The sequence below is a fragment of the Tachysurus fulvidraco genome, chromosome 9 (assembly GCF_022655615.1).
Source record: "Tachysurus fulvidraco isolate hzauxx_2018 chromosome 9, HZAU_PFXX_2.0, whole genome shotgun sequence".
NCBI classification, from domain to species: domain Eukaryota; kingdom Metazoa; phylum Chordata; class Actinopteri; order Siluriformes; family Bagridae; genus Tachysurus; species Tachysurus fulvidraco.
This window is the reverse complement of record NC_062526.1, coordinates 13149748-13170154: the sequence shown is the minus strand read 5'-3', so window position 1 is coordinate 13170154 and position 20407 is coordinate 13149748. Positions and strand designations below refer to the sequence as shown.

The 20407-nt window shown below is 38.6% G+C and overlaps 1 protein-coding gene and 1 long non-coding RNA gene across 5 annotated transcripts; one reads left to right on the top strand and one right to left on the bottom strand.

Annotated features, from left to right (window-relative positions):
• Window positions 1-164: 164 nt before the first annotated feature.
• On the top strand, window positions 165-12712 carry LOC113642287 (coiled-coil domain-containing protein 180-like). 4 transcript variants are annotated; one of them, XM_047818975.1, is made up of 37 exons: window positions 165-532; window positions 3576-3742; window positions 4048-4133; window positions 4217-4326; window positions 4417-4545; window positions 4645-4755; window positions 4856-4951; window positions 5028-5191; window positions 5339-5458; window positions 5582-5661; window positions 5745-5833; window positions 5916-6035; window positions 6180-6353; window positions 6508-6623; window positions 6704-6830; window positions 6928-6970; window positions 7070-7119; window positions 7229-7428; window positions 7515-7690; window positions 7807-7987; window positions 8081-8227; window positions 8305-8449; window positions 8545-8661; window positions 8750-8848; window positions 8944-9018; window positions 9130-9311; window positions 9599-9663; window positions 10009-10123; window positions 10269-10349; window positions 10439-10508; window positions 10593-10737; window positions 11300-11460; window positions 11542-11679; window positions 11764-11875; window positions 11960-12062; window positions 12142-12283; window positions 12408-12712. In XM_047818975.1, exons 1-37 carry the CDS (start codon window positions 473-475, stop codon window positions 12540-12542), a joined length of 4431 nt encoding a protein of 1476 aa, XP_047674931.1. In that variant the 5' UTR covers window positions 165-472; the 3' UTR covers window positions 12543-12712. The 4 variants fall into 4 exon arrangements, with proteins under 4 accessions (XP_047674931.1, XP_047674930.1, XP_047674929.1 ...); XM_047818974.1 differs by having other exon boundaries at window positions 4838-4951; XM_047818973.1 differs by having other exon boundaries at window positions 4838-4951; window positions 11957-12062.
• On the bottom strand, window positions 9129-20401 carry LOC113642290. Its single transcript, XR_003440519.2, has 5 exons — window positions 20243-20401; window positions 16164-16204; window positions 10289-10330; window positions 10006-10085; window positions 9129-9303 (listed from the first exon to the last, which is right to left on the bottom strand). It is a non-coding gene; the product is annotated as an uncharacterized LOC113642290 (long non-coding RNA).
• Window positions 20402-20407: the final 6 nt, after the last annotated feature.

Genomic DNA, 20407 nt, shown 5'->3' with positions numbered 1-20407 from the left:
TTTTTTTAATTTATTATTTTTCTCCTGAAAGTTCAGAAAAATGTCTAGATTTTACACTTCATAGCCACACCATGTCTCTCTAACGTCTAACAAAGACAGGAGGTGATGGATGCAAGTGCAGACTTTTGTTTTATAAGTTGCAAAGAAAACAACAAAACATACTGACTAAAACTGTGGCCGGCAAAGCAACAAACCCGACGCAACCTCAAAGCAGAACTTAAATAGTGCCGCTGATTAGGGGAAGCAGAGGACAGTGTTGTTGTTTTTCTCTCGTACAGAACAGGTTTGCGTTCGGTGAGATGTGACGTACAGAGTTCTGAGTTCGGACCGGTTCTGTTTAACGGAGCATCGAATTGACTTTGAACGGAATTCGAACCTTGCGTCATTAAATAAAAGTACAAACTTTTCACAATAGCGTTCCATTCACATAAGTAACTCAATACTACATACGTAATTAGCCACTACAATAACTATGGCTGAATCTCGTATTGTTCCACGAGAAAAGGTTTACCAGCAAATTTTTGCTGCTCAGGTAAGATATCTTAGAGCTATTCAAGTAAAAGTAACTTCTTACTTTTTTAATTTAGAGAACGCAACGGTAAATATAACGTTATATCTCGGAACTAAATAGACAGTGTTGTTGTGTAGTAGCAAAACTGTTGTGTGTGAATTTAGAAAATCTCCAGTAGTTTCTCCAATTAAAATTAAACGGACTAAATAAAAATTTGTCAAAGCCAAATGTTTGTAGACAGCTGACCAATTGTAGATTCAGTCTCCTTCTAGGAAGCCTTTCCCTTAGATTTTGGGTGATTTTGTGCAACAGGGGTCCAATCTCAGGGTCACTGTTTCTGCATGTTTTTATTCTAACCAAGCAGAATCTACACTTGAGTCTACTGAAAGCCAGGACTGATAAAACGTGGACTCCAGTGTGGCTTTGGCTCAATTGGGGTAGAAACTTGCACCTTTGTGGACATGATTAGACATTTTTCCAATTTGTGTTCAGTCAGCCACATGACCATTAATGAGGTCAGGTACTGATGTTAGTTGAGGAGGTATGGGATGCAGACAACATCCTAGTTTATCTCAAAGGTCTTTAGATGGGTTGAAGTCATGGCTCTGTGCAGGACACTCTATTTCGTCCAGACCAACCTTGGGAAACCAAGTCGTTATGGAACATATAAATTTTATTTGTTGTATACACAATTATACACAGTACAAGATGTAGTGAAATGCTTTGTACCACTGTTCTTAAAATAAAAAAAAGCCAATATTAGGCAAAAAAGTAAAATAAAGGAACAAAAAAGGCACATGTGAATACAATATAAGAAGAAATGTATACTGTTTGTGAACTCTAGAAATTCCTATATTTCTGCATAATTATGACCCAAAACTTCATCAGATTTTCAAGTCTTAAAAGTAAACAAAACAAAAATCAAACAAATGAGCCAACAACATTATACTTCTTAATTTAATTGTTGAGAAAAATGTTTCAGCATTACATATCTGTGACTTGCAAAAGTATGTGAACATTTGTTTTCAGTATCTGTTGTGAGCCTTTATCTAGCAATTACTGCGTAAAGTTTCCAGTAACTTTTGATCAATCCTGCACAACAGCTCATTCCTCAGTACAGAAGCGCTTCAACACTCTGATTTTATTGGGTGTCCCCACATGAACTGCTTTCTTAAAGTCCTTCAACAATTTTTCTTTTGGATTAAAGTCAGGACATTGACTTGGCCATTGTAAAGCATTATCTTTGTTCCTTTTTAATCTTTCTTTGGTAGACAGACTTGGGGGCTTGTGATTGTTGTCTGGGTGTATTACACATTTTTTCTTGAGACTCAGTTCATGTACCAAATAATGCCATTTTCCTTTAGAAGTCTCTGGTATAATTCTGAATTTAATGTTCCATAATTGATGGCAAGCTGTCCTGGCCCAGATGAAGCAATAAAGTCCCAAAGCACTATACTACCACCAGCATGTTTCACAGATAGTATAAGGATCTTATGCTGGAATTCAGAATTTTTCTTTCTCCAAAAATAATGCTTCTCATTTTAAAACAAAAAGTTTTATTTTGGTCTTATTCCACCACAATTTATTTTTCTAATAGTCCTTTGGCTTGTCCACATGATCTTTAGCAAACGTCATTGGCAGCATTGTTCTTTTTGGAGGGTAGTGGCTTTCTCCTTGCAACTTTGCCTTGCGCATCGAGGTTGGTCAGTGTTCACCTGATGGCAGACTCATGAACATTAACATAAGCCAAAGGAAAAGAGGCCTTTAGTTGCTTAGATGTTGCTTTAGTTGCCTTTCTAACCCAACAGACTGTTTTGCTTTTAAAGTGATCTTTGTTGGTTCAGCACTTCTTGGAATGTACCAAGGGTCTTAAATTTCCTCTATTTGTACAGAATCTATATGACTATATATAAGTCCAAACACTTTAGAGATGATTTTGTAACATTTTCCAACCTGATGAGCAACAATAACCCTTTTTCTGAAGTCCTCAGGAATCTCCATTATTTTTGCAGTGATCCGACCTTGAAATTAAGTACTAAACCTAGAGGTTCACAGTATATATATATATAAGCATTACCAAGCAATAATATATTTGACTGATCTGTTTGACTGCTTTTGGGATTTGTGGGGAAAATATGATGTTTTGTGTCATATTTATGCAGAAATATAAAAATTGCTAAAGGGTTCACAAACTTTCAAGCGACCCTGTGTGTGTGTATGTATGTGTATATACATATATATGTGTGTGTGTATATACATATATATGTGTGTGTGTGTATATATACATATCTCCTATTGAAGAAGAAGCTGTTTATTTCAATGTAGCAGTGACAAAATACACAATGTACTTTGGGTTTATCGGGGTCAAGAAGAACCCAGGGCAAATCCCTCTCATGCCCATCTCCCCAATGGCTGGGTCACACATTGTCATCTAGCCAGATGTCTTTAAATGAAAATCATGGTCACGTCCACCTTGTTTTGGTATTGTTACAGTTGTTATCACCCAAATAGCCAAATAGATTTTAAATGGTAATCACAGTCACATACCCTTTGTTTAGTGACAGTCCTTGATGTCCTACTGCTGCTCCCATACTAACAATTTAATCAAGTTTATTAATTTAGAGTTCTATTACTTACGTAACGTATTACTGTACCTTATGATACTTAAGCCTTTTTAGGAATGAGCTCTTTCCGATGTGTATCTTTGAGTGGAATCTGGGTGCATATAATCTGTAATTTCTTACGACGGAAATAAAAGGAAAATATATGGAAATATATAAATGTTAAAGTGCAGGATGTACATATACTGTAGTGCACAGTATGTAGTGCCAGAAGAGGTTGGGCCAGAAGAGGCCCCTTAGTTCCAGTGAAAAGGAAATCATAATTCAATAGCATACAAGCACAAAATATGCTCTCTTTCTCCATCACTGCCTCTCTGCCTCTTTGTCCCTGTCTTTGGTCCCAGTGTGCTTTACAACAAATATATCATACTTACGAGTTGGGTTGTAAGAGGTCAATGTTAGTGTTGGCTTATTAATATATTAAAATATGTTTTTCTCTGTAGGCTCAATTGTCACTGTCTCTTCATGAGGGGAAGAGGGGGAGGCATGCTGCACATGCAGGTGGTTTGAGTGAGGACAACACCATTAGTGGAAACACAGGTACTGGAAACCTCCTGTATCCTCTAAGGAGTGAAAATGGGGACGAGCAGTGCTCTGAGGACATCACAAGGTATGGTAGTAACTGCTAAAATGACAAAATATCAATAATAATAGATTGAGCCCTTGTTCATAATTGATTATAGATTATCACACCTAGAGATTATGTAGCATACCTTTGTAGCATGTTTTAGGAGACCCACAGGAAGAAAAAGCAAAACTCAGTATAGGATCCTCTGATCAGGATCAAACCAGGGGGTTGGTTTGGCCCCCTGCTGCACTACTCTGTCACACTAGCTGAAAATGTTAAAATAAATGAACATGTACTCTAAGGATGTATATTCCCTATATTCTGATTTGTAATATACTCATTTACAGAAACCAGCTGTTTTCAGGAACAAAGCCTGTATTAAGTGTAGACCAGGATGATCAGATGATGATTAGAGGACTGCCTGACAGAGTTGGTTGGTAGCGTTCATAAATAATCTATAATATCAACTCACATTCTCATTCATTAAGATGGAAATAACAGTCAATACTCTGTCAGTTTCTACAAAGACTGACTCAGACATCATCGAGGGACTCATGGAGAAAAGACAAAGGGACCACACAGAAGCTGTCACTCGGTTTCAGATGGATCTTATTGAGCTCAGTGTGGTACATCACCTTCAGTACTGTAGAGAAAATGAATATTTTAATAGTTGTGTTGTGACTCTACTTTAATAACTGTCTCTCTGTTTTGTTCAGGGGTTTGAGTCATTGTTAATAGACACTGGAGAAGATTTCCTTCTCAAACTCTCAGAATATGATGAGGAAGTGGAGAGACTGATGCAGAAAACAGAACACAGTGGAGATTTAATAGCCTTCAGCTATCAGGTGATACCATAGTGTGGCATGTCATATCGTCTACACAACAATTTGTTGATAATAATTAATAATCATGATAATTATTAATAATCAATATTTCTTATTCAGGATCTACATGAGATTTGGACCTCTGTGAACCATAAATCTGCTATGAAGAGAAATTGTATCCAGGAGTTGGATGAGCTCTTTGTCAAATATGAGAGTGAAAGAGCAGCAATGGTAGCATATCAAAAAAGACTTGTTATTATCATGTATAATAAGATTTTACATATCTACAGTATATACTGTATAAATTTTACAGTTTGCCTATGTTTTACAGATTACCGAAATCCTAAGCAAATACACAAAAAAGTTTGAAAAAATCAGTTATGTTATGCCCAGTGATGTCCACAGACTAATTAATAATGAAGCTATGGTAGGTCACTTTGAAATTTTAAAACAATCATGGTTCTATGAAGTGTGCAGTGTTTAACTCTGTGCATTTTTAATAGATGATAAATCAGGCATTACTGGCTAACAGACGAGCTGTGGCAAAATTACATTTGAACCTAATGGAGAAGAATTTGCAGAAAGAGGTTCAGTGCCACTTCAGATGGGAGGCAAATCTTCAGAATTGGAAAAAAATCAAGGCTGTCGCTGCACTCAGCCAGTTTAAGTAAGTCTGTAGCAGGGCAGTGCTCTTAAATTTCATAGCAGGATCAGATCTAGAATAAACTTGATAGTTTTTTATATTTAAAATAATAGAAATTCACTATATACACAGGCAAACACTATATACACACTTGTAATTCTCTATCTCCAGAGACTTCATGAACAGCCCTGAGATTCAAAACCCTAAAAATGTACAAGAGACTTTAAACACCATGCGGACAAAACAAAAAGCATACAGCAAACAGCGCCTCAACATCCTGGAGCAAGTCAGGTTAGAAAGTTTCATATTGTAGTCAAACACAATGCTAAGCAGTTTAACAATACAGATCAGTTGAAGGTGAACATCATTTAAAATGTGCATTTTTTGCTCTTTATTTTCATTTGCTACATGAAGAAATATGACCCCACCTAACTGCTCAAAGTCATTTGCTGCTGAATGGTACTCCTCTTTATCTTCGGTGAATGAGCAAATTGGTAAGAATATGCTAATATCCACAAATCTATTTGTTTTGTATTTTCTTTTCCTGAATTTCTGAATTGTATTCCACTTTTTCCAGATTTCACACACAGAGAGACCATGGCAAAACTGCGTGAATATTATGAGAGTGCCTGGCAAGACTGTTACCTGGAAGTTGGACGCTTTGAGGTTTGCAATCTTTGTGAATGTATGTTTTAGTATTACATTTTATAGTATGAATTAAAAGTAAACCAAAGCTTGTATTGTGTAGAGTGAAGTGTCTAGCTATGGAGTCACCTCAGATGAGATACAGCACATTGTTAATGGTGAGATGTTGCCTCTTATTGACAAGTGCCAGACTCAAGCAGTGGAGCATTTACAAGCAATGAAAGTAAGTTTACACTCTGTGTTTGTTGAAAAGGTGCAATTTGTCTGTATTATCTACTGTAGATGAGGTACTGTACTGTATATGTATATGAAAATACATCACATGATGTTTGAAGACATGGTGGAATTCTGTTACTGTACATTACAGAAAACATTTGAGGGTTTGGCCAAAACTGCTGCGTTCTTGAGTAAGATTTTGTTCGAGTTTGTGCATGGAGCAGCTAACGTCTGGGAGGTACACAGTGCACATCTGAAGGGGGCAGAGCAGCAGCTGCAGGATTCTCTCAAAGACGTCAGCAAGAACTTTGAAGAAAAGAATCAAGTGAGACTGATACCATTGTGCTTTGAGATATAGTTCCTTAAAATTTACATAATAGTAAAAAAAAAAAAGATGGTGAACAAGTGAATGTGACATCTGATAATGCAGATGCATGTCCTTTTTTTTTTTTTTTCTTTACTGCCTATGCTGTTGGTAGAAAAAAGAGGCTCAGCTGGATGTGATGATGGACAAACTCAGGCAGGGAAGCACAGAGAAGGCCCTCAAAGCTACAATGGAGCAGATCCTTCACCTTTTAGAGGAAATTAAGGAAGGGTAAGCAGAAATAATTCAGTTTATTTCTGTGTTGTAATCACCATAGCTTATAGTTACATCAAATGTTTATACTTTTCCAGGTGTACCAATTTCTATAATGAAGGAGTCCATAGAGTGGAGAGTTATCCTGAAATGGTCCTTAAAGAAATACATGCATACAGCATGGCAGTCAGTCAGTACTTCAAAGTCAATGAAATATACAGTCAGGTACAGTTTTAGACCATCAGTTAGTCATATATACCAATTAAAACATTACATAAGTATTAATTAGGACTTTGATTAATTCTATGTCTATATACTCTAGGACCCCGAGGAGCTTCAGATACTTTATCCTGCACTTATCACCAGTAAGTTAGAGGTTCTAGGTTTAGGATTAGGGTTAGGGTTTTTTCAACTGGTCTAATAATATTTTTATACTTCGCCTCTCACTATTCTGACTTTTCTAGGTTCAAATCATGTATCTTGTATAAAGAAGACATCACCGACATCACCCTCAGTAAGTCTTTGCCCCAGCATTTTCAAGACATGTTACTCCTCAAGCACACACACTCCTGATCTTTGTTCACCCTTCTCTCCATCATGCTGTTTCTTTTTTTGTTTTCTAGGAGAATATTGATTGTTTCTCACAGGAGAACCGAGACTCTCCAAACAAAGAAGCTTTCACAACATTAAAGGGAAAAGTCTACAGCTGCCCTGTCATACATCATGATGATGATGATGATGATGATGATGAAGAGCATTTGAATGCTATGGAAGTGGAAGCGGCTTTGTTTCCAAAAAGTCTTATAGTTGAATTGCAAAGAAAGTAAGAAGATTTTTCAAAACAACAAATTAATAATACCTGCTTTGTGTTTTTTCACTATCTAAGACTGGTTTGTGTCCCAATGTCAGTGTGACAGAGGAATTCTTTAATCACCTTGAGGAGAGGAATCAGGAGGTTCTGAATCACACAGTGACCATTTTGGAAGCTACGAAAGAGAAGCTGAAGGCTGAACGAGACCTCCGCATCCATCTCCATCAGTCTCGAGCAAAGAGGATTGAAATGGACGTTCACAATGTCCGGGCAGGTGTGTGAATGTCAAGAGAATGTCATCCTGATATGTGAATATTTGGTTTGTATTTTGAAAGTGCATATTTCAAAGCTTGTCTATATGTTTGTGAACTGTCTGTGTGGTGTTGCCAGCTGAATTGATCTTGCATCAAGATCGTGTGGATAGACACTGCAACGGTGTTCTACAGGCTCTTGCTGATTTGCGATCTGACTTCAACAGCCTCCAGGTCACACAGCGCAAAATAAATGAAAACTTTCGTACAAAAATCTACAGCATGGAAGACATGTTATACGCTGCTACCAAGTCTGACATGTAAGTGCTTATGTGCTAACAAAAATGTAATATCGCCTTGGCTGTGCACTAATACAGAATTTTTAATCTGTTTTCTTATGTGTGTTTTAACAGGCTGGTAACACTCAGGGCTTCACTACAAATCCACTTGGAAAAACACATCAGTGAAAACCAGGAATTACAGAGGCAGTTTAGACAAAATCTGGAGATCAGATTAAAGGGCCTTAGAGAGGCTAATGCACAATTAATGAAACATTTTAAGTATGTTAATAATATTTTCCTCTTTTATTCTAAACACATCAGGAAACAAATGATTAACCATTCTTTTTTCTTCAAAGGCTGTTTGCTGAAGGTGGTAATTTTACCCCAGAAGAGATTGAGCAATACAGAAAGCATCTGGAAAAGATGGCTAAGTGCATTGACACAGCTGATGCGGCTCTAATGCAGGACATGGAGGGCACAGAGTCTAAATGCCTGGACAAGGTAAAGTACACAATATGAGTGATGATCCTATTAAATAAATAAAAGTCTACTATTTACCGGATTTTAAATACTGATGTTTTTGTTAATCCGGTCAGGCAAAAGAGGTCATCAGTAAGTTTGAAGAGAAGCTTCAGTCTCTAAAAGTGGATCTAATGTTCCTGGAGAAAATCCAAAGAGTACTCAAAAGCACAAAACTTCAGATTAAATCAGAGGTACTTTACAAACATTTTGCTGGTTCATAAGAATTCTCTGCCACAAGCATTATTCTATGATTTATGATTATATGTAATATTTCTCCAGGCCATGAAGAGCAACACTCACAAAAAAATGATCGACACTGTGATGAATGAACTGAAAGAGAGGGTCCATGCCTACACACAAAGCAGCCTGGATAACAGGGTACAGTCTGTTTATTGTGCTCACAAGCTAGCCTTATGTATGTATGGAAAGTATGTGTAATTCTAATGTGTTTTCTTCAAATTAATGCATTACAGGTAACATCTGGTGACATTTTTAGTTCCCTGATAGGAGAACTCAGAAAGAGAAGTCAGTATCTAGACTGTTATTTGGTATGTTTGTGCACAACAACTCATTCTATGAAAATTATGAGGACAATGATTGTGGCCATCTCTTTCTTCATCATCGTCATCATCAATGTCATTATTATTTCTTGCCTGCAGAACCCATCTACGGCTGTTCCACTGCCTGACGCTCCTCTGCAGGGGGTGTTTGCGCTGGCTACAAGGTCCCATAGGCAGGGAATGAGGGGCAGCCCTTCTGCAGATTCCCTTCTCCAGCCCAGCTGCATGGGAGCTGACTTTTTAGACGACAAGGCAGTAGAGGTGATCAGAGGCCTGCAAAGGTATAGAAAGAACATGAGCAAAACAGCTTGATAATTGAGATATTTCTTCAAATTTATGTGATTTCATAAATAATTATGATTATGATCAGAATTAAATAATCACTAATGCAACTCTTAACTTCTGCTTGGTAAATTTCAAACTCTGTTACTCTTATTTTTTCTAAGTGGTTTCAACATTTCGGTAATGCCCTCTCACGAGTAACACAATGAATTTCAACTCGAAAGTGAAAAAAGGAAGAAATGAATCACGACACACATTACATTATTTTGTTCTTTCCATATTTCAGGATAAGCAAGCCTCAAGCTTGCCAAGAGTCCAGTGAGGAGCTTAAAGAGACAAACTTGTCAACAGGTACATTATAATGTTTTCTGTAGGCTTTCTCCCTAAGAGTCAATGGCTTGCTTGTTTTCAGTTTCACAGTGTGTAACATGACGTCTGCTAGTCCCAGTAGGTTATGATGTCATTAACCGCACGGTTTGTCACTTAAAACACTTACTGACACTTTTTACAGAAGTTTTGTCCAATTCCTCAAGCTTCCAAAAATACAGTATTTAAAAAGGGTGGAAAAGGAGGGAATGAATGAATGAATGAATGAATGAATGAATAAAAAGGTTGCCTAAGCATATAGAAATAGGGTGTTTCCCAAGTGTTACATCAAAGTTTTGGTTAGATCTAGCTTCTTTTCTGACCCACCAGCTCCTGACCATCCAAGTCCTCCACCAGGTCCAGGTCAAAGGTCAGGGAAAAACAGAAACCCGTCCAGCTTAAGGTCTCTGCACAGGAAATCAGATGAGTCACTCAACTTACAGAAGTTAGTTTTCACTTCACTACAGATCATTTTATATAGTACATTAAAATGGACAAAAATTCTAACAGAGCCAGTATCCATTTTATGTACTTCGTTGAGAAAATAATTCAGTGGATATCAGTCAACATTTAAATCTTATTTTTTCCAGTGTGAAGAGGCTGAACATACCCACACGATTTGATGAGAGATTCCAAGTGTTTGGTCCTAAACCTGATGATCAAAAGGAAATGTAAATAACTTTATTTTTGTACACTTTACTCTTAGTTTATGGCAATATAAGATTGTGTATAACTGGGTAAGTGATTTGCGTCTTTTCAGCCTCACTTTTAAGGGCTTCATCGCTAAAATTCTGTGGGAAGCCAATGACCTTCTCCTTCAGGTGGCTGAGGTATACCCATCTCTTGAATTATAGCACAAAGTATAAGTACACTTCTGTGCTAAGAATAATCAGATTAAATCGACTCACTTTCAGGAATTCTACCAGAAAACGGAGTACCGCTTGTTCAGCCGTCCTCAGTATATTCTGGAATCATTTGAGCTGTGTGCTGAGGACTTCAACAAGAGACTCCTTGTCTATCAGAGCCAATCTCATGAGTACCACCATGGCTGTGTACAAGGTGAGCCTCTCTCCTTCATAATGCTAAGAAACTATTTCATGTATTTATAATCTTTAGACTTTGTTGTAACACGTCGGCGGTCAGATGCCTCTTTAATTCAACATCAGATTAAAGTTCAGAATGAGACAGATTGCTTTCTTGGGAAACCAATATTACCTTAAACTTATTTAATATGGAATGACTATTTGTAGCCAGGAGTTGAAGCACTGGCTCTGATCTCTGGGTAAAAGAACTCCTGTAAAAGAACGACACTAGCCAGTGACTGTTATCTGATACCTTGCATATTCAGAAGATGCTGCTCTTCCTTACAGCACATACAGTAGCTGTAACTAAGTTAAACTAAACTAAGTTAAAATTTACTGACTCTAATTTTTCAAGAAGTACTGTTGAACCCTGCCTGTTTAAGGTCCTTTTGTTTTATTAAATATACTTTAAATAATTTGTCAGAATTTATACAGATTTATACTTGCTCATATTTACTTCTCATAAATACTTATTTTGCAAAAGACCAAAACTGACTATGTGCCATAAAAGATTATTATTGCTTCAATTCTATGTATAGAGTTCTGTAAGCAGCTGAAAGCCATTGAGGAGATTGTCTGTGATATACCTAAAGCACTTCTAACAAAACTGAGGGATCAGCATTTGGAGGACCTGAGCAAGAGTTTGTCTCTCATACATCAGCAGTTTAAACAGACTCAGCAACAAAGTGATCAACAGAGGGTGAGTGGAATTACTCTGTATACTTTACACTTTTATTATATATATAATATTTTAATAAGTTGTTCACTCCCTCTCTCTCAGAGAAAACACAGGGGTCAGCTGTCTGTACGTCTGAGCCACCCGGCTTGTGAAGAAGAACTGAACAGGCTGGTTACAGCTGAGGATGACAGGCAGGAGGAACAGAGGAAGGCTATTGTGAATAACAGACTGGAACTCCAGGTCATACACACTTCAAACTGCTAAATCCACTGATATAGCTGTAATCTGTGAATGGTGTAATTAGTTTTGTTTTCTTCCTAAAAGGCCTGCATTAAGAAGAATGCAGATGAGTTTGTGACTGCACTTGCCACATTGACAGAGAGTTTACTCTTCCAGTTTGACAACATACTGACTGTTGATGAGATCCAAGGTGGATGTAAGTGGTCTGTAATGAGGCTTGGTGTTGTCTTAGAAATATGAAGCAAATCAATGCCCTGAGAACTCTTTCTGTTTGCAGCAGTAGAACCACAGCGGGAAAGCATCACAAAACTTGTTCGTCGAACACAAGCAGGTACTCTACAGGAGGAGCAAGAGAAGAGACATTTATTGGCAAGAGGGAGCAGGTTAGGACTGATACAAGGAATCTTTTATAATGTTTGTAGTAAGTGGTGCATGTTAGAATTCACAATTTTCCTTTTACAGAGCATGGCCAGGCATCAGTTACTTTGGAACCACCGATGATTCATCTGTCAAGCAACAGAAACAAAAGACCGCCACCATCACTACAGCTAAAACTACATTGGCACAGCTTAAGGTTATGGAGGTTCGAAATGCACTGCATCAGGTAAATGACCAATACTGTACTTGTATGCTCTAAAGCACACCAGTTCTTTTGTTGATAGGAATTTCTTCACAGCATGAAACCCTTATGTTGGTGGTGTTAACTGCATGTATCTGTTTGATCCCAGAATTATGAGCAGAGGATCATGGGGGAGTTTGAGTGCGTGCAGAAATTCAGGCAGGAACAGGAGGCAGAGATGTTCCATTGGCAAGAGCACTGGAGAGGAGAACTGAAGACCCTTGCTACACTCAAAGCAGAATGACTGTGAGGGACTAGCAGATCTCAAATGTATATGTGGTGACAAGAAAGGCTTCTATGCCCCAATTTCATTAATTCTGGGAGGAACAATTGGAACACCCAGTCCTATACTGTACGTTGGCCGGAAACTGTCTCTAGCTTGAAAAAATAAAAAACCCTGATTTTTTACCCTAACTTGACCCTGCTTTTTCTGTCTGTGCCCTTGCAGTAAAGAGTTTCTAGAAATTGTAGTATTTTTTTTTATAAAATATCTTATTTGTAAATAAAGGATTATACATTATAGAGACCAAAAAGCCCCATGTTAAACTGTGTTCACAGGTAAAGTAATAAAAAATTTGGCAAAATAGCACACCAGTTTAGTTTAACTGGACCTTCCTTCAAAGTATTCAGAAATATTTCAAGACATTGTCCTTAAATAAGTGTTTTGTAATAGTAATGCTAGTGAATGCTAGTGAATTTTGTATCCTGAATTTTCCCCCAGTCTCTCTAAAATCTCTTGTGGATCTGAGGTGTTTTGTCCTCAAATGGTAAATGATATAAAATGTTAATCTGCATTAGGTGCATATTTACTTCCTAACATAACGACCTCTGGAATCAGAAATAATTTTGGTTGGAATTAATGGTAATTGCTTCCAAATAAGTATAGCTGAACCTCTGGATTTAAAATATATTCATAATTAAAGTGAAATGTTTTAGCTGGCTTCCCCGCAGCTGAAATTGGTCTTGATTCTTTAATTGTGTTTCTTCCAAAAAGACATCTGTCCCTAATCTTCTAATATGGGCCATAATATAATCTTGTTTTATTCTCCATGAGGGAATTGTCCAATACATCCTCAAAAAAAGTAAATAAAGACACGACTTACCACAAAGCTCTGTTGAGTCCCCAGACCAGCCTCACAAACTTATTAAAGCATATCTATACACACCTTTTTTAGCTGTGCATGAGCTATAATAAAATCATTACAGACTAATGAAATAGCCTGATAAAATATTAGAGAGTAGAAATAAAATAAAAAATATTGTTTGTTCACTTTACCCAAGTCAGTTTACTTGTCTCTTTCGGATGTAGAATCAAATTTCTTCTAAATATATCTCAGCATTTTTTGGATTAATTGTATGTGTATCTGGAGCTGTCTATGGTGATCACTAGTCTAGCCGGGTAGCGTAAACTGTAGCATATACCAGCGTCTCAGTTTGGTCTTCACCGGATTAAAAACAATTTGCAGTTTGTGTGCCCATACCAGAGAAAATATGCACAGTTGTCTCTTTTTTAATAAAGACAACCCTTCCTTCTGGATAGTTTTAAGATCTTTTACCTATCTCAGAAGTATATTTTTCAGGTGGGTTCACTTTCTTGTCCAAGAGCACTGCTTAAGATATCCAAACAAGTAATCTGGGATTTTACAATAGGTTGGCTCTTCTAAGAGTCCGTCCAGTGTGTATCCTGCCTTGATGCCCGATGACGCCTGAGATAGGCACAGGCTCCCCGTGACCCAAGAAGTTCGGATAAGCGGTAGAAGATGAATGAATGAATGAATGGCTCTTCTAAGTGATGATAATTGCTTATTCATTAGAGGAGCTCCTTCTTTGCTTCTTACTCCATGACGGCAGAAGCAGAAGTGTCCAACTTTGTGATTTTTCAGTATGAAATCCATGTAATAATACACACTGTTGTATTTGGAGACTCCACTGGATTAATATGTGCCCTTCTCAACTAAGATATGGCAGGTGAGTCTGGATTTACTCAGTTTATCATAAACAGGGTTGCACGGGTCCAGAAAGTGCTTCTGTAAAGCAGCAGAAACATCACTGATCTCTGTTTGATGGTTTGTAAAACCAATAAACAAACCACCTAATTTTTTGTAATAATTTGCATGAAGTCCTTAATTCTCTAAGGTGGTATAGCTGCCCATTCTTCTCTGCTAAATTCATCCAGTTCCTTTAAATTTTTTGATGATCACCTCACCTGGCTCAGTGATACTGAGGTCAGGAGACTGTGATGGCCAATCCAGAACCTTCACCTTTTCTGTCATGACACATAACACACATGGAGTTTGTGACTTCACGAGCAGTGGAACTTAGCCATCAATCCTGCAATGGTGGAGGACTCTCCCACAGATGTTGTTCTAATTCTTATGGGTTAGGGGCTTATTGATTCAGTGGTTGTGACACTGGCACTGGTGGATCTCTCCTTCACTCTTCAACTTGTCTTGTTAATGGGTCTCAGACTTATTCTTGTAATGGTCAAGCTCTTTTATTTAAAGATGCTCAAGAAGATGACATTTGTAATAAAAATAGGTTACAGGTAATGAGCAGCCAGTAAACATTTTATGCAGTGTCAGTATTAATGTGTTTTCTGTTATATGCAGCACATACAGTACATTGCACCTTGCCAACCTGTGATCAACCAACTGAGCCATGCTCTTTAAATCCTTTTGATCACCTCCATGTTGCGCAATGGTCCAAACCATGCGCATCATTAAACACAGTAGTCAATAGTAAGAGAGGAGCCACAACATTTCCGAGGACTACAACAAATACCTGATTGTTCATTTTATCCTCACCCTCCCACCCAAACCTGTTAACCATGTTGAGAGTCTGTATTTTTTATACAGAGTCTGTGTTCTACACTTTTGCTTGGAAGGTTAAATCTCCATCTGGAAATGGTTCATCTTTTGGGTCTAAGACAACTAATGTTAGAATGTCCTACTGCTGCTTGTTTAGCTGCCTCATCTGATGTGATGTTACCAGTACTCACAAAGAAATCATCTGTTACTGTATATAGCTATTTTTTCTGGCGAACTGATGTTATGCAAGGCTTATCTGGGCTTGCTAAAGCTGGAGTTGTACAGAAATCATTGCGAAATTGCATATACATTGTCTACCATTCCCAGGAAAGTTAACATTTGACCTTCTGTCTGTAGATTTGGACTGTACCCATTGCCTCAACATGTCGTGAGAGCATACCTTTTGTAAAGTGCAAAACTTTTCCTAAGTACTCAACCTTTTGCTGTCAATAATTTTAATATATTTATAGTGAGTCCTGCTGACACTACTCTATTGTCATACTGTTATGATGTCAACAGGAGTGGGCTGGCTTGCTCCCTTACTCATGGTGCACTTGTTTTCATTTTTTTGAACTGTGTCTTTCTCCTGGGTTTCTATTCTGACTTGACCACATCAGCAGAATATTAGTTTGTCTCACTGCTACATTGTGCTTTGCTGGATCTTTCCTTATACTCTCCTATTATCAAACTGATTTTGCTAATACCTCTCTCTAGTCTAGGATTAGTCTAGGCTATTTATCATAAACAATGATTATGCTGCTCGGGCCTTGATTCTCTACTAATGGTTCAGCATTTTCATCATGTGGGTCTTTAAGGTATTCAAACAATGGAATGGTAGTTTTGCTAAATTCAGGAGCTTCATTCAAAACATGCAATTCTGGACTCAGCTTCTCCTAAGCTCATTAAACCAGTTTCTGGTAAAAATATTCTGCAAAAAATCAATTAAACTGTGATTTGGTCAACAGCTTATTTATAAATAATTCTTCTGATTGCCATCTCTCAACACTGTCATTAACTTTAAAAGTCTGCTCGTTCAAAAATGTATCCTTATACAGTACCTGTATTCTCTCCGTCTATTTTTCTAGGTGCATCCAACAGTCTGAAAGAAAAAGCAAGAACAAAATCACTCACACCAGAGGGCACTGATCACACATAATATATCTGTTACCATACACTTGTGGGGAACCTATTATAAACTACAGCAGATGTTTCCATACACATAAGGCTGAAACGATTCCTCAAGTAGTACAAAAAATCATGGAGGCAAATTCATTTTAGTGATTCATTTTTATGTAAGACTCTTCTTTCGGCTTTTCCCTTTAGGGCTTGCCACAGCAAATCATCTCTCTCCACCTATCCCTATCTTCTGCATCCTCAACAACTGCACCCACTAGCTTCATATCCTCATTAAGTACATCCATATACCTCCTCTTTGGCCTTCCTCTTTGCCTCCTGCCTGGCAGCTCCATGTCCAACATTCTCCTACCAATATACTCACTCTCCCTCCTCTGCACATGTCCAAACCCTCTTAATCTGGCCTCCCTACCTTTGTCCCCCAAACGTCCAACATGAGCTGTCCCTCTGATGTACTTGTTCCTAATCCTGTCCAATCTTGTCACTCCCAAAGAGAACCTCAACATCTTCAGCTCGGCTACCTCTAGCTCTGACTCCCGTCTCTTCAGTGATACTGTCTCTAAACCATACAGCATGGCCGGTCTCACCACTGTCCTGTACACCTTCCCCTTGATTCTCTCTGATATTTTGCTATCACCTTTCCCACTCTCTCCATTACTCTGGACTGTCGACCCCAAGTACTTTAACTCCTGTACCTTCTTCACCTCTTCACCCTGTGACCTTACTGTTACTCTTCCCTCCCTTTCATTCACACACATGTACTCAGTCTTACTATGACTGACTTTCATTCCTCTTCTCTCCAGCGCAAACCTCCACCTCTCCAAGTTCTCCTCCACCTGCTCCCTGCTCTCACTACAGATCACAATGTCATCTTCAAACATCATGGTCCAAGGAGACTCCTGTCTGACCTCCTCTGACAACTGGTCCATAACTATAGCAAACAGGAAGGGGCTCAGAGCCGATCCCTGATGCAGTCCCACCTCCACTTTGAACTCCTCTGTCTGACCTACAGCACACCTAATCACTGTCTTGCTCCTCTCATACATGTACTGCAGCACTCTGACATACTTCTCTGCTACTCTTGACTTCCTCATACAGTACCACAGCTCTTCTCTTGGCACCCTGTCATACGCTTTCTCCAAATCTACAAACACACAGTGAAAATTCCTCTGACCATCCCTATACTTCTCCATCAAAATTCTCAGAGCAAAAATTGCATCTGTTGTGCTCTTTCTGGGCATGAAGCCATGATGCTGCTCACAAATTTCCACTACCTTCCTTAACCGAGCTTCCACTACTCTTTCCCACAGCTTCATTGTATGGCTCATCAACTTTATCCCCTATAGTTGCTGCAACTCTGCATGTCATCCTTATTCTTAAAGATCAGCACTAACACACTTCTCCATTCCTCAGGCATCCTCTCACTCCCTAAAACGTAGTTGAACAAACTAGTTAAAAATTCCACTGCTGTCTCTCCTAGACACTTTCAGACCTCTACCAGGATGTCGTCAGGACCAACTGTCTTTCCACTTTTCATCCTCTTCAAAGCCTTCCTGACTTCATCCTTTCTAATCTTATCTACTTTCTGTTCCACAGAGTTCACCCCTTCTACTCTTTTTTCCCTCTTATTTTCCTCATTCATCAGCCCCTCAAAGTATTCCTCCCATCTCCTCTGTACACTCTCCTCACTTGTGAGCACCCTTCCATCTCTATCCTTAATAATTCTAACTTGCTGCACATCCTTCCCATCTCGATCCCTCTGCCTAGCTAATCTGTACAAGTCCTTCTCTCCTTCTCTAGTGTCTAACCTAGTGTACAACTTGTCATATGCCTTCTGCTTGGACTTAGACACCTCCCTCTTCACTCTGCGCTGTAACTCCTTGTATTCCTGGCTATTCTCTTCAGTCCTGTCCATGTCCCACTTCTTCTTGGCTAATCTCTTACTCTGGATACTATCCTGAACTTCCTCATTCCACCACCAAGTCTCCTTATCTTCTTTCCTCCTTCCAGATGACACACCCTTTCTCCCTGTCTCCCTGATCACTTCTGCTGTAGTTTCCCAGTCATCTGGCAGCACTACCTGCCTCAACTTCTGTCTAAATTCCTCACAACATTCCTCCTTTTTCAGCTTCCACTACTTGGTTTTCTTCTCTATCTTTGACCTCTTCGTCTTACAGACTATCATAGTCATCCTACACACCACCATCCTATGCTGTCTGGCTACACTCTCTCCCACTACCACTTTACAGTCACTAATCTCTTTCAGATTGCCTATTCTACATAGGACGTAGTCTACCTGTGTTCTCCTACCTCCACTCTTGTAAGTCACTCTATCTTCCTCCGTCTTCTGAAAATAAGTGTTAACCACAGCCATGTCCATCCTCTTAGCAAAGTCCACTACCATCTGTCCTTCAAGGTTCCTTTCCTTAACTCCAAACTTGCCCATCACCTCCTCATCACCTGTGTTCCCCTCACCCACATGTCCATTAAAATCCGCTCCTATCACCACTCTCTCACCCGTGGGAATACTCTCCATCATCTCATCCAATTCACTCCAAAATCTTTTTTTTTTTTCTATATTAGGAAAAAATATAGACTATAAAAGTCAATGGGTGCTGCCAACTGTCTGATTACCAACATTTTTCAAAATATCATCTTTTGTGTTAAACAGAAGAAAGAAACTCATACAGTTTTGGAACAAATTGAGGGTGAGGAAATAACCCAATTTTCATTTTTGGGTGAACTATACCTTTAAGAGCAACATTTAGCCTTAAATGTTATATGAATATGGGACCTGGAGCACAGGTTTTATCAGCTGACTATCTTTTGTTGCTTATAATAAATTGGAATGTTGATAACACATAAACAGTCTTTAATAATGCTCTAAATTACATGTAGATTTTATTTTATGCATTAGTGAGTGTGGTGGTGCCTATGGGGTGTCACTCTAGGATGGATGCGTATGAGGCTGGGGGGGGGGGGATCATAGTATACTCTCTACAAAAAACTAGACTACACCACTGATCCACACCATAATAAAACAGCTTGAATCCTGCTCCTATACTACGAGCCTTGCTACCCTTCCACCTGGTCTCCTGTACACACACAGTATATCCACCTTCCTTCTCTCCATCATATAAGCCAGCTCTCTACCTTTCCCTGTCATAGTACCAACATACAGAGTTCCTATTCTCAGTTCTACACTCGTAACTTTCCTCTTCTCTCTCTGTCTGTGCAGTCTCCTCCCTCCTCTACATCTTCGACCAACAGTAGCCCAATTTCCATCGGCGCCCTGTAGGTCAACGTCACCGATGGCGGTCATTGTTAACCTGGGCCTCGACCGATCCGGTATGAAATTCGTACTGACGATTTCACATGGTTAAATTTTTATGTAAGATTATTGTGACTATTGTAAGTCAATCTGAAGGTATGAACGTGTTGCCCCCATAATATAAGAAAGGTCTTACAGTACTTGTACATGCCATTAATACAAAAGCTAGTTAATTCAATTCTGTGTATATCAGCCATTCAGTAATGTTTTTTCATGTATATTAGCTCAGATGTAAGATGTTTGTGAATAGCTAAACACAGTTTTTCTTAGATCTAATGCTGAAAAATATAAATTTGCATTTATGAAATTTAAAAAGATTTAAAGGCATCACAATTGTATAACCACCATAAATACAATCAATCTATTAGCGTTAATTAATGTACTTCTGTGTGGCAATAGTGTAATAGTGTAATAGGTTAATATTGTTGTCTCCTCTCAACACCAGCTTGTGTAATCCAGTTAATGTCTCTGTGGAGTCTTTCTATATGTTCATCCTGTCATAACACCTGGTGGTCAGTTTAATATGTGTATTGTGCCCTGTGATGGTCTACCATTCAGCATTCCTCAGGATCTACAATGATCCTGACCAGGACAAAGCGGTTACATGAGAGAATAAATGACTTTAGAGACAGTTTTTAAAAGCTCACCTCGACCCAGTAACTCAATACTTACACAGAAAGCCCCTGCAAAATTAAGAAAAGACCTCAGACTGACGTTCAGCTACGCTTGAAAGACTGGACACGACTATACTGTTAAGAGAGATTAGTATGCTGTGCAGTAGGACTAATTGTGATTTTAGTGAGGAAATACTGCTCCACCTTCTGGCACGCTTAAATA